The sequence below is a fragment of the Acomys minous genome (assembly GCF_964271855.1).
Source record: "Acomys minous genome assembly, chromosome: 9".
NCBI lineage: Eukaryota > Metazoa > Chordata > Mammalia > Rodentia > Muridae > Acomys > Acomys minous.
The window spans coordinates 96157999-96172287 of record NC_140490.1 but is presented as its reverse complement, the minus strand read 5'-3'; the positions used below and the strand labels follow the sequence as shown (position 1 = coordinate 96172287).

General features: G+C 43.3%; 1 protein-coding gene across 2 annotated transcripts in view; it reads left to right on the top strand.

Moving 5' to 3' along the window:
- Window positions 1–5190, top strand: part of ELK3 (ETS transcription factor ELK3) — a 68073-nt gene extending 62883 nt beyond the window's left edge. For both annotated transcript variants that reach the window (XR_014781576.1, XM_084794645.1), the window contains 2 exons: window positions 107–229; window positions 4441–5190. Coding sequence is in view for 1 of the 2 variants with exons in the window: in XM_084794645.1 (XP_084650771.1) it covers window positions 107–229; window positions 4441–4539 (222 nt within the window). In the remaining variant the exon portion in view is untranslated. The remainder of the gene's footprint in view (window positions 1–106; window positions 230–4440) is intronic.
- The last annotated feature ends 9099 nt before the right edge of the window (window positions 5191–14289 follow it).

Sequence of the window (14289 nt, the reverse complement as noted above, 5' to 3'; positions counted from 1 at the left end):
TTGGGTCACTGTCCGTGGCCCGTGCACCTGACCACTCTGCTGCTTTCCGTCATGGCTGGTGTTAGGTGAACCCCTATCAAGACCTGCCTGTTGCCTTGTCTTCTAGACACCAAATGGACTGCTCCTGACCCCGAGTCCTCTGCTTTCCAGCATACATTTCTGGAGCAGCCTTAGCCCGGTTGCTCCGCTGAGTCCTGCCAGGCTGCAAGGGCCAAACACACTTTTCCAGGTAAGTGTTTGAAAATGAGCTTTTAAATTAAACATGGGTCGTCCACGGGACGGCTTTTCTCTAAATTCCACAAAGGCTCTAATGGTACCTTCTGCCACATACTCGAGCACTATGTTAGGTTTCCAAGAGGAATTCGTTAAGGTTTAAGGTTGCACAGCCTTTCAGAGGCAGAAAAGATGTGCTCATATCAGGACTCCAAACATGGATTCTTCAAGTGTTCTGGATACCTAGGCATGACTAGAAAAAACTGGAAAATTTACTGCAGAAATGACTTAAAATTAAAATGTGATTTTTTTTTTTATAAAATCCCAACAGAAGACTTTAAAATTAGAATCCAACTAGTCAAGATAGTCACATGAAATACATTGAAAAAATTAAAGATAAGTGAACAATTTTTCCAAACTGGAGGAGAAAAGTTAACCTGCATCATTCTATGAATTATAATCGAGCTCTGATCTCCGTAATAAAATACCGTGCAGCATATGGTTAAATAATAATGAAGACCTCCCTGAGGTAGGTGAGCACATTCATCATTCATTAGCACTCTGGAATCTTCCAGGAGCCTTACTATCATGTGGAGATCAGTATTTCCTCCCAGTCTCAAAGACTGCTCCTCACCAACTCAAAGTGTTCCTGTCTTGAATATGTGATACAAGGAGGGGCAGGAAGGACACCAAGGTGGACACAGTGCCAGCTCCTTGCTCCCCTATTTCTAGCTTGGTCTTATCCAGCCTCACCCCAAACTGGCTGTAGCCCCCTGTTCCCGCTTCATTTGACATTTTGTATTATGAGTGCCAGTTGACCTGGCAAATTCCACTAGAGTGAGCCCCCCCCAAAAGATGGGAGCCATGTCCTGTTCAGTGTGCTATCTCCCAGGCCCTAGCACATGGATTGGCACACAGATGGTGACCTAGTGACAAGATGCCAAAGTGCAGATGTTAACAGAAGATGTTATGAGCTCACGTCTCTCTCACCTAAGCTGGCCACATGGCTTATCAAGGTTAGTGTTTGCAGAGTCTCTCTCTGCAAGAACACAGTGTATATACACAATAGGATTTAGGGTCTCATTGGAAGAATGGGGAAGCTACGGAGGTTTTGATTGCTATCATGTGCCTTTGGTTTCCTAGCTGGCTTTTGGAGTAGGATGTCATGATGTGACTCTTCCCTGGAGTAATCGGGTTTCCTTCTCTCGTTGGCCCTTAGTCCCATCATGCCTCAGCTCTGGTCAGGCACAGTGAACAGTTGATTGGCATAGTCTAGTAGAAGCAGAGCAGGAAGGAACTGCATGACTGTAAGACTGCAATGCTGTAGTCTCACATGGCACTTCTACAGAGCTTAGTAAATGTCTGACTTAGAAACAGCGTCTCATTTCCATTGTTATTGGGAGTTCTGCCATTTGATTGGCGGGGCTTGGGAGAAAAGCCACAAGGAACCAGTGGAATTTTATGTTTCTATTCCAGTATTCCTAGCAGTAAATATAGTTCATGTCCACAGTGGACTGAGAGCCAGGATCTGTGGGAGCTCCATACCACACACCCAGTTGGTTCTTTTAAGTCAGCATGCGGCAGGGTCACATTGAATAGTGTGTCAAGTAAAGATGCTAGGCCCGCCCTCGGGCTTGGATACGGCCCGATGAAACATTTCATTCATGCTTCTAATGATACTCTAGTCTAGGAACCATATTTTGAAAACCTCTGTAGACTAGGGGTTCCTAATTTACATTTAGATTCTGCAGATTACTGTTTGTAAAAGCTACCTGCAAAATGTTTCTGTTTTAATTTCAACAAACAGACTGCAAGAGCCACTTGAAAACCAGCCGGGGAGGGTGGGAGGGGGCTACAGCTTAGCCTGGATGGCTGACAGGTTGCATAGCCTGGGGTTCTCAAGTTATGACAGCATCCATAAGACAAGGAGGAACAACCCTGGACCATTTAAAATATTAGTAGTCTTTGCATTAAAAAAGAAAAAAAGCACTGGAGTATGGTAAAAGTTGGAGGTGGCAGTTTTGAAAACGGTAAGCAACAGGCATGCAAAGGGGAATGAGACTTCCGATGAAAATAAACATCAAAATGGATTTCTCGGAATTCAGACGCTATTGTGCCCCTTCAAAAGTAGTAATAAGCCTCATTTACATAGACTGGTGAATGAAAGAGAAAATATGGCCTGAGTACATTTTGAACAGAGTGGGCAAGTGTGCTGTGTGATCTTTGGAAGAGCAAATGGAAAGCCTTAGGGAGAGAGTGGCTGGAGCTGAGGTGCGCCTGCGCAGATCCCCTGAGACACTTCTGTTTGCTTTTCTATCTTGGAGGGAGAGCATTGGCACAGGGTTTTGTACTGTAGCTCTGGCTAGCCCGGAACTCAGTTTGTAGCTCAGGCTGACCTTAAACTCACAGTAGTCCTCCTGCCTCAGCCTCCTGAATGCTGGGTTACAGGTGTGCAGCAGCCTACGTGAGGCCATGATTAGAGCAGATTAGATCAGATATGGCAGAAGTTCATCGAAGAAGAGAGAAGAAAACACACTAATTTTTCTGGAAAAGCAATGTTTCTATTTACAAAATGTCTTAGTAAAGAGAGACAGAGAGAGGGGCAGACAGAGACAGAGAGGGAGAGAGACAAGAGAGAGACAGAGACCAAAGCAGCCATGGCTGAGCATAAATCTAGAGCCTGACCTCCAAATACAGTGCAATTCAGTTTTAGCTAGCCGGTGGATCAAATCTGGAATGTACCTCACAAGCAGGTACATGTAGGAAGGGGACAGAAGTGGCTCAGTTTCCAAATGACAATGTAGCTCAGCACAGTTTTACAGCTATGGTGGGGGAATAGGCAATAAACATGCTAGGAAAACAAAAACAAAAGCAAAACCAAACCAATCAAAAGGAGCATGACAGCTGAGTGCATGCACAACAGGCAGCAATGCATTCTAACACATGGAGAAAGCCAGAACCAAAGACTATTCTTTTATCGGTACCAAAAAGAGAGAAGATGAAACTATTCTTACAGTATGGAAGCTCAAGGCCACTTCTTCTGCAGTTCACCTCAAGTCACCTTGGGAGTAGTGACAAGGACATGGGCCTTGACTTAGACAATATAAACTGCATGCAGAAAGATTTGAGAATACGACCGAAACGAAGTCCCACAAAATGTAGAAATCTCAAAGCTCCAGTAAAGACAGCAAACTGCACACATGCCAGTTACCAGTGAAGGAATTTAAAATGGGAGCTGGAGGTAAAGTGTGGATAACAGAGCCTACTTTTTATTCCCAGATGCCCCATGAGATGGCAGCCCTTAGAACCAACGGCACTGGACATGTCACTGAAATAGTTTAGGGAGGAAAAGAGTATGTGCTCATTCTACAAATATTTACTGTACTTCTAACATGTGCCAGGCTCTGCAGTTTGATAACGAGTGCTTAGGTTTAATATTTAACTTTGCGGAACGAAACAGGGGATAACGTTTCATCTCTGGCAGTGCAGAACCCGAGCTGTGAGTGCGCCATCACATCTGGGATGATAGCTTAAGTGTTCAAGTTATGAAGTCAGACCATCCGGCTCTCAGACTGTTTACTACTCTAGCTAGGACACACAAGTCTTACTGTGCGGCGCGCGTGTGTGTGTGTGAGGGTGACCTGATGCATCGGCAGTAAATCAGTGAGAGCACTTTCTCATCCCCAAAACGTTTTTGTAAAAGACTTAATTTTGGAAAAACTATTCATTTTATTTTTAATTATGCATGCCCACAGAGGCCAGGAGAACAGATCTCCCGGCACTGGAGTTAATCTGAGCCATGTACGTGCCGTGGGTGCTGGAATTAAGCTTAGCTCCTCTGTTAATAGAGCACGGACAATGGCTGAACTACCTGTCCAGCCCCCTAGTCCTCGTTTTAAACTAGTATGCACGAACAAGAATCTTGGTTTCCAGCTTCACTCCCTCAACACTGAAAGCCAATCTGTAAGCTAGCTAGCTTAGCCCCTCTTAAAAATACAAAAAACAAAACAGGATAAGATCTACAGCAGCACGTAAAGTGCACTCTAGGACCAGAGGCACACAGAACAGGGGGCGTTTTCTGGGCCCCCTCTGTTGCCCTAGGATCAGCCACCAACTTCCATCGCTGGGCTCTGAGAACTGCCTCCATTGATGTGTCTATGCATGGAAGGCGCAAGCCGCTGCTCAGCGAATCTGCCACAGTTACTAACTGCCCCTTTTCCCTTCCAGTTCCCCACACTGCTCAACGGCCACATGCCGGTGCCACTGCCCAGCCTGGACAGAGCTCCGTCCCCAGCACTGCTTCCCTCCAGCTCTCAGAAGTCATGATGACGGCCGTCAAGAACCAAGGACTCAAAAGCTGAGGAACCCAGTCTGTCCCCATGGGCTAGTTTACCTGTGTCATGAGAAGGACATTGTAAAACCATGTTAACTTGGTTTGCACTTTTCATAACACGGATAATCTAGATGTATGTTAGCATTTTTTTAAAAAGCCCATTTTTTATATATATATTCAGCTATATACGAAAGTCTGTTTTGCATTAAGTGGATTTTAACGTTTGTGTTTTTCTATCCTTTTAGCTCTGAAGTGTTGAACACTGACAGTGAAGAACCTTTCTAAATGTTTTCAATGTAACTAATAAGGATGTGAAGCCTTTCTCGCTTTAATTCCGCATATGCTGAACTCTGCTTGTACACACAATATAGCCAGCTGTGCCTTCCTTTGCGTTTAGTTTTATGTATGTGATTTATGTATTTCTAGTATTGAGAGGAAATGTTTGAAGCACACGTTAGCATCAAGCATCTCTCGGTAGAGTGTTATTTCCTCACGTAGACAATATCCACGTGTACTCCTATCACTGTAAGACCCGCCTTAGAACCTCTTTTGAGCTGAAGTTCAGTAAATGTAATGTCCAAGTAATGTTTTTATAAGAATGAACGAAGCCATATTTAGACAATAAACATTCTCTAAAGAACATGTTCCAAAGTGCGTTTTTTTAAAAGACGAACTTTTAGAGAGGCCAGCTGGCAAAGCCGTTTACAGTAGCCTTTCTACTCCTGGTGGAAGTCTGGCGTATTCAGGCTACGTCAAGTCTGCGCCAGCCAAACTCTCAAGGGTACTTCCTAGGTTTATGTTTAATTTTAAAAGACTAGCCCTGCTCTTTTCCTTTCGTACAACCACAACCATCTGGTATCTATATCACTACTGGGAGTTTGGGTTCCTACAGACCACTGGCATGACAATTAATACTTAAAAACCTAATGTTTTAGGGCCATGGTATAGCTTAGTAGAATGTGTGCCTGGCGTGTGCAATCCCTAGCGATCTGTCCCCATGTCTCTCCCAAAAAGGGGGTGATGGGGCGGCGGAGGATCAAACTAAGGCTTTTGTGGACGATGCGCTCAGATGGTGAATTCAAACAACCCAGGGATGATTATGTAACACCAGGTTTCTTCCTGTGTACAGACACAGGTTTTGATGAGGAATTGGAGGCCTTGCTTCTAGAGATGAGCAGCCACGAGACGCCCTTTCTGTATTAGGCTGATGGTGAGAATAAAGGCAATCTGAGAAAAGAAAATTGTTCAGGAGCCTCACTATGGAGCCATTGGGTGATCTGCAGCAAAGGCTTCGTGTGTGGCGAGTCAGAGCTGTGAAGGCAGCAGAGCACCTGTGCATAAGGGGATGCTTTGATGCAGGACTGTGGACTTGAAGCACTTCCAGTTTAAGATGAGCTGGGCTGGAACACTCATCTACACGTGTGGAAAAAACCTAATCTGAAATGTGCCTCGATGGTTGTTCCAAACCAGGTACTTAGTCAAAGATTATATGGGGGTTAAAAACAAACAAACAAAGACAAACAAACAAACAAAAAAACTTTGTGAAAAACATTTGAATTTTTAAAAATCCAAAATTATGTTTATATACTTACAAATTGAGACTTTCTGCTGCAATTGCCTGTCTAAGGGGTGGAAAAGCCCTGACTGTAAAGTCATGGAAATAGCTCCAAGTCCATAAATAGACGCCCCGCCCCTCCCTCATGGTAAAGAACACATCTGCACTAAAATAAAAAGCTGGCCCAGGGAACTGTAATTGCTGAACGTGCTGTCAGAGCCAGGAGGGACTCTGAGAATGCTTTCTTCCAGCTGTTCTCTACTCAGGATGGGCACTCGGGACCAGGTGGGAGAGGCTGGCAAGTGCCTGGGGCCACAGCAGTGGCTGAGGGGAGAGTCAAGACTTTAGCCCCAGCACCTGGGAGGCAGGTGGATCGCTCTGAGTTCAAGGCCAGCCTGGTGTACAAAGCGAGTCCAGGGCTACACAGAGAAACTCTGTCTCGAGAAAACGAAAAACCCAACCCCTCTGACACACACACACACGCACACGCGCACAGACACACGGGTACAGTGTTGAGAAGTGTGCTTGATGAGAATTTGATATGCATGAGTCTTACAAGGAAACGAAAGGGATTCACGTGCAGCTTTTACAACAAAGTTATTTCTTGTGAACTTTTAAACTATAAGTGCCGGCTGGCTGGAACTGTTCAAATGACTATAAATCTGGCTATTGTTTTCTTCCAACTACTAGGATTATCCTATATTCTTGTTTCACTGATTAGAAATGGGAAAATACTATAAGTCTTGGTGGATCCAAATACTCACTGTTTTGAAGAGAATTGGAGGTGTGGAGAGTAACAGCTTTACCGTCTTCAGTGTTCTTAACAGGATTGAGTTAGGCAGAAAATAGGCTCCAAAGAACATTAATATCTCTCTCTCTCTCTCTCTCTCTCTCTCTCTCTCTCTCTCTCTCTCTCTCTCTCTCTCTCTCCCCCCCCCACCCCCCCAATGCTTGCACATTCCCAGCACTAGAACTTCACTGTGGAGCCTGAGCTCAATTTCTGCGCACAGCTTCTCTGTAGCTACAGAGCCTCCTCCACTTCCACATGGTGTGGTGTTTACTGTAATACTGTTTTTGCTGAATAAATACTTTGTAACAAAAAGTGTTAAGAGGCAAGTGGGATAGTTTACTTCCATTTACTTACAGTGACTCAGATATCACTTTTCCTATGTAAACAAGTCGGATAAATACAGTTTCCTATCTCTAAATATGGCACATCAAATGCTTTACATAGACACAAGGACTATAGCACAGTGGCATGCGTGAGACTCTACAGTGCAGAACATGAACATGAGCACACACACACCCTCCCTCCTTCACCAGAGCTTGAATTAAGGAATAATAAATGGTCTGAAGTGGTCTCCTGATCTTGTAAGCCATGGACTGATGAGACTGCTTAGTGAGTAAGGAGAGGCACAGGGACCTAAGCTCATCCCCAGCGTCCATGGGAGAAGCAGGGCATGGCTGTGCACTGTGCGGGATAGAGACAGGCCTGAGACCTGCTGGTCACCAGTTCAGCTGAAATGGAGAGAGGCCTAGATTCAGTTAAAGTCTCTGTCTCAAGGAAGTAAGGCAGAGTGCGGGGTGGGGGCATCTGATGTCATCTCGTCTCTGTGTATGTACACACGCACCTGATTTCTCTCTCTCTCTCTCTCTCTCTCTCTCTCTCTCTCTCTCTCTCTCTCACACACACACACACACACACACACACACACTCACACACACCACAGCACCACCACCACCAAAACAAACAAGGTCTGTCAGTTGCTCTATGCCGAGATGGGGGATTGAGGTAAAAGGGAAACACTGTCATAATTTTTCCTTTGTAGCCATATTGTTGCCAGAGGGGCATGAACTAGACTTATTAGTGAAGATTATTCTTCTTCTTTGCTTTACTTCCAAAGAGCTCAGTGCAGTCACCAGGTGGGCTGGTTCAGGAGGGGGGTGGGGAGGGAGAAGGGGAGATGGGGAGGGAGTAAGGGAGGGGGAGAGAGAGAGTGTGTGTGTGTGTATGTGTATGTGTGTGTTTGTATATGTGTGTGAAGGAAGAAACAGTGGATACGCAGAGACCCAGACTGGTAAGTTCAATGGTAGTATAGTTTCAAAAGGGACACAAGTTCATAGCTCTACAGGGTGTAACACATCTGTAGGTGTGCCAGGGGATTACTCATTTACTTAGGTAAAAGCACGTGAACACAACTATGCTCCAGGAAGCACTGCAGAAACACCCCTTCTACGCAAGAAGGAAAGAAGGAAACGTGTGGTACTGTTTGTATGCAACAGTTCATCGCGCTACAGAATGCCTCTTTGTTCTAATCTTCAGGCATCTCTTCTCTGTACCCACACTTCCTTCCCCCATGGCGTGTTTGGCCTGACAGGACTGATACTGTGTTCTGGTACCCTCTTCCAAGTGGGTCTGGAAACTACGACCCATTTTCACTTCATTACATGACAGCTTCAGTTAGTGATAGTTACCAACCTCTGAACTACCTCAGATATACTAGCACTGCTCAAAGTCAGGGCCAGCCACACAGCTCTAGGAAGGAGGTACTACTATCCTACAAGTGAGGCCGGTGTGCTGGGGCACGTCTGTAATCCCACGCGGGAGGCGGAGGCAGGTAGATCACTGGAGTTCAAGACCAACCCGGTCTATGAAGGGAGTCCAGGGCAGGCATGTGTGTGTGTGTGTTGAGAGAGAGAGAGAGAGAGAGAGAGAGAGAGAGAGAGAGAGAGAGAGAGAGAGAAAGAGAGACAGACAGACAGACAGACAGACAACTTGAAGCTTAGTTCTAGTGTAATTTTTGACTGCTGCACCTTTAGTTCACTCAAAGAGAAGAGACCGGGCCAAGTTAATGCAAGTGATGAGTTTTTCTTACAAACGTGGATGTCTTTACTCATGCATCTTGATCAACAAACACTGCTATTTCTCTACGATTTTATCTGGCCCGAGGCATAACCGTCTCCCTCGTAGGACCTTTGGTTCAGTGAGCAATGATGAAAAGCGATTAAGTGTTATTCTATTTTGAAGTACAAGGACAATAGACAGGAAGGCAGTAGGACAGGAAGGCACACAGCCCAATCTGTGGTAGGGTAGGGTACAGGGGACGTCCAGAACAAAGAGCTGGGATTCTAAAAGAGGCAAGAAAAGAAACATTTAGGGGAGTACAAGAGATCGAAGAACAAATCATGGTGAGAGACGGCAGTGTGGAATGATTAGCAGCAGCCAAGTGTAAGGTCGAGAGGAAGGGGGGCAGGTTCTAGGTAGCTAAGAAGTAATGAAAAGAATGGTTGGCTAGTGGTCTGGAAGAGCCAAACAGCTGGACTGCTTCCAAAGCAATCTTCTAATGAGTTCCAATGTTTCCAGGAAAAAAAAAAAGATGCAGGGACATCATCCCCAAATGACCCCCATGGTTCATGCCACCACCTGTGATTCATTACATACTAGCCCGGGGGGAAACCAAAAGGCAGGTGGTAAGAACTGTCCCCACAGCTGTAGAGGTAGTGCCTCCTAGCACTGTCCTAGGAGGCCAGAGCCCAGCAGGAGTCAAGTCCTGCCCACGGTCCAGCTGTTGAGCTTTCTTTACACAGAGGTGCTAAGACTAGGGTGGCTCCTCGGCTACATCCTTGTGCACATTAACACTTATCCCAGGCATTTCTGCGTCGATGCTGCAATCGGACTGAGGTGGAAGAGGACAGTAGGGACAGTCACAATCCCTATGCCAGGCTTGTCCATCTCACAAGTACACATGCCAGTCTCTGAAGTGGCAGCTTTCCAAAAATGTTAAAATTTTTTCCAGTGAACTAATTTCTCTTAAGAAAAACCCACAAACAAAAATGCCTTCCAACCACCACAGGTCATTACATTCCTTTAAAAGTGGTAATTTACTTAGATATTTCCTGTTTTGGAGTGACAGATGCTGTCAGTAGTTTTTCTAGGTCGTAAGTATGAACTTTCGGGTAGGAATGATGGTAACAGCCTCCTAACCATGCAATTCCAGGGTCTGAACTTAGCATTAGAAAAAGTTCCAAAGGAAATCATGTATTTCTTTGACTCTAATGTAACACATTATTTTTTTTAATTCTACCAAGCTTGTGAGCTTGTATTGCCACTTAACATTTTGACATGGATGAACATGTAAAGCAAAGAAAGGACTGATTTAAGAATCTAGATGAGAATTGTTTGTGTCGCCTTGGCTGTCATGGACTTGCTTTGTAGACCAGGTTGGCCTCGAACTCACAGCGATCCACCTGCCTCTGCCTCCGGAGTGCTGGAATTTAAGGCGAGCGCCACCATGTCCAGCCCTAGATGAAAATATTTAACTAGAGGCACTGACAGAAATAATAAAAAGGGATGCCATTTGGGGATAAAGCTCTTAAAACCAAATAACTAAAAAAATAACTAAAAAAATAACTAATATATGTAATATGTATTATCAAAATGACTACATACACACACATATATGAGAAAGGAAGGAAGAAAATCAAAACTAAATACAAAACACTAAAGTATCAGGAGAATGAGGACAAAGTCCTAAGCCACTCTGTGTATGGGAAGGGGAGACTATGCCCTTCACTCCACCTCTGACACAAGCAATGCACCAACAACAAAGCGAGACAGATGCTGCAAAGACTTCAGGCCAAATCCACTATGAATTCAGGCAAAAACTCTCAACAAAATACTAGCAAGCTGGATTCAGCAGCATGTTTAAAGAATTGCAACTTCAAACATGCCTAATATGAAATCTAAAGGCCTTTAACCCTTGAAGCTTTTAGAGTAACAATGCTCAGAACATTTTCAGGTGTTGTACCACTTCAGATTTCATAATTTTGAAGCAGGGTGTTCAACTACCACAGGCTATGCAAATATTCCAAACAAGGGAAAATTTCCTTGAAATTGGAGTCACTTTTGTTCTCAAACATTTTTCACAAAGGATGCTTGAACTTTAATTCATCACCAATGGGGGCTTTTCCAAGAAGTGCAGTGTTGATTTAACATATGAAAATCGATCAAAGTAATGAAGAAAACAACATGATCATCAAAGGTGACAGAAAAAAAGCTTTAGAGAACAAAACAAAACCCCAGTAACCTCCCATGATAAAAATACTCAGTAAACTAGGAATAGAGGGAAGTGCCTCAAAGATTAGGGCCATATACAAAACCCACGGCTAGCTGCACATGGCTGGTGAAGGTCTCAAGACTTTTCCCCCAAGACCAGGAACACAAGTTAGTGACGTTCTTTCACTACTCAGTACTGGAAGTCTAAGAGATCGATTAAAAAGAACACAGGAAAAAAAGGAAGAAAAGAAAAGGCATTCAAATTATAAAGGAAAAAGTCAAACTATATCTTCCTTCAGGTGATGTAATTTTGTATGTAGAAGACCCTAAAGAATAGACAAAAAAATTTTAAGGCAACAAAATCAAAGTTGCAAGTTACAAAAATCAAAACAAAATCATCTGTGCTTCCAAGCACTAGCTATGAGAAAAATAAAAAAGAAACAAAGAAAGCTAATGCAGAGTAATAATTATATGTTAAAAACTACTAAATGTTGCTGAGAAAAATTAAAGAGTTTTTTTTGTTGTTGTTGTTTTGTTTTGTGCAATTCATTTTATGTAACCTGGTTGTGCAGCTCTTAAGTATGAATTTTGTAGATACTGATATCCCGTTATAATTGTCAAAAGGCTGGACACATCTGTTGGATAACTCATTTCCTGATTTCAAATTTTACCCCTACCCCCCAAAATATCTGTACTGAACAAAACCCTGTGGTAATATCTGAATGGCCAGACTATAGATTGATGAATTAGTAAGACTATGGGCATAAGGTTATTATGTAATTCAAATGTTGATTTCTGTACCCTGCATATCTGGTTGCAATCCTTGTTCTGAGAATTTCCTGTCTCAATTGTGTAAACACTGTTCCCCAATTGTACCCTGATATGCTAAGAAAGCAGCTTACAGCCAATCACTGAGCAGGGGGGAGAATAGGGCTGGTTTCCTGCCAGCCAGGGGAGGAGGAGTTAGAGGAGGAAGTTAAGACTCAGCCAGGAAATGAGGACCAGGAGACCTCAGGAGAGAGGTGCCAGAAAGCTACAAAATGCAAGTATCTCTGAGATTTATGTTAGGAGGAAATCAGATTAGTTTAGAAGGTTAAGAATAGAGCAATAACTGATCAGCTTTTGTGCTGTGAAGCTTATTATTATTAAACAAATATAAAGGAGTCTTAATTATTTCTGTGTTAGCTGGGTTAAGAGAGAAACTGAGAAACACACACAGTTTTGTAAAAATAACTTTGAACATTTTGGCACCTGACATGGGACTCTCATGACACATATTTCCAAAGGCACCCTGGTCTGAACACTGGATCCCACCACCTCAAACTCTAGGAATTAGAGCCACAGCTCTGCCAGTACCCCCAAACTCAGCACTGGTCTGATGACCTGCTATTCACTGATGGCATAGGGCTACCTGTTATTCTTCCTTCAGCTGGCGTGAAAAGAGTCCATGGTATCTGGCTGAATGAGAGCTTTGAACACAACTGGCAATGTAGAACAGAGGCCCAGAAATAAGGCTGTAAGGATCATTCAGTATGGGTGCCTTTTCAAGAAATGGTGTTGGAAAATGACTATTCCACTCAAAAGTATAGAATTGGATATACAGAGACCTAACTTTAAGACTAAAACCTTAAAATCTTAAGAGAAAAGATTGGGGAAAATATTTATAATCGTGGAACACTGACAAAAGGTTTTTGAAATCTGATACCAAAAGCACTGGCCACAAAATCAAAGATATGAAAGGAAAACTCTTAGACCTCACAAGGATATCTTCAAGAAAGGGAAAGAAAACTCAGAGCAGGAGGAAGTAAATCCTCCTGAAAATCATGTGCTTTGTAAGGACAGATTAAGAATCCATAAAAAATTCTTACAATTCAACTACAAAAAGACAACCTTATTATTAAAACTGGGAAACTTTTTACGTGACTAACTTTTTTTCAAAGCAGTTGTACAAAACAAAACAAAACTCAACCCAAGACACTCATAGATAATCCTTACTAAATGTAAATACAGTCCACAGTGAATGACATCTTCATGAATATTAGAGTGAACACGGGGACGCTGGCAACAACAGTACTTGAAGGATAAAGGATTCCCACACATCGCTAGGAATTTAAAATAGTGCAGCTGCTGGGGAATACGGCTTGGGGGCTTCTCAAAAAATACAGGATGATGGCTGACCAGCAGTTTTACTTTGAGTGTCAATACTCTCCAAAGAGATGGACACAGGACCTCAAACAAGTGGACACGAGTGCCCGCTGCAGCAGTATCACACTGCTCAGTCACAAGAGAACGTGGGTCAGCCACGAGGAGAAACTCTGAAAATATTATGATGAAAGAAATAAGGCAGACATAAAATACAAAGATAGCATGCTTGTACATACAGGACATATCTACAGGGAAATTCACAGACACGGGAAGTAGACGAGTAGTTATGAGAGGCCTGGGAGACAAAATGGAATTAATTTTTAATGAGTTCAATCGCTGAAATAGTAAGATAATTTTGGAAATAAATCAATGTAATTGATATACTGATAATGCAGTTAATGCCAATAAAGAAGTGAAGAAAAAACAATATAAAGTGTCATGGAAACAGATAAAATGCCCGAGTGGAGACCTAGAGCTGCTGAGAATGACCTAGCACTGCTTACCTTCAGAACTCTTGTCAGCTTAGGGACTTGTGAGAGCTCCAGGTCAATCCTTCATGTTTGAAGTGTCTTCTCTGCAGTTTCCAGGATCTGAATGATCCTAAAATGTCAACAAACAAAAGCGACCTACACATGCCTATCTGCTTACTGAATTTCTCAACCAAAGGTCCCTAGACTCCCTAGAAAGAACTTTTAATAGCAACTGCACATGGCTCTTTACTTTTTATATATCCAAGAATCATACTTTCTGACAAGTAACTATAGTCAATTTGCAAATCGAGTTGACAAATCTGATACTTAATAAGTAAGGAACACTGTATCACCAGATTGCATGAGAGCCGGCTAACCAAATGGTCGGCACAGACACAAAGCAGCTGTCACTGTCAGGGCAGTGAGAGCTCGTTACAGTGACACCACAAAAAGAAATGACCCCAGTGTGCGCACACCTTTCTTCCGCAAGAAAGAACAGTGACTCAACAAAATCACA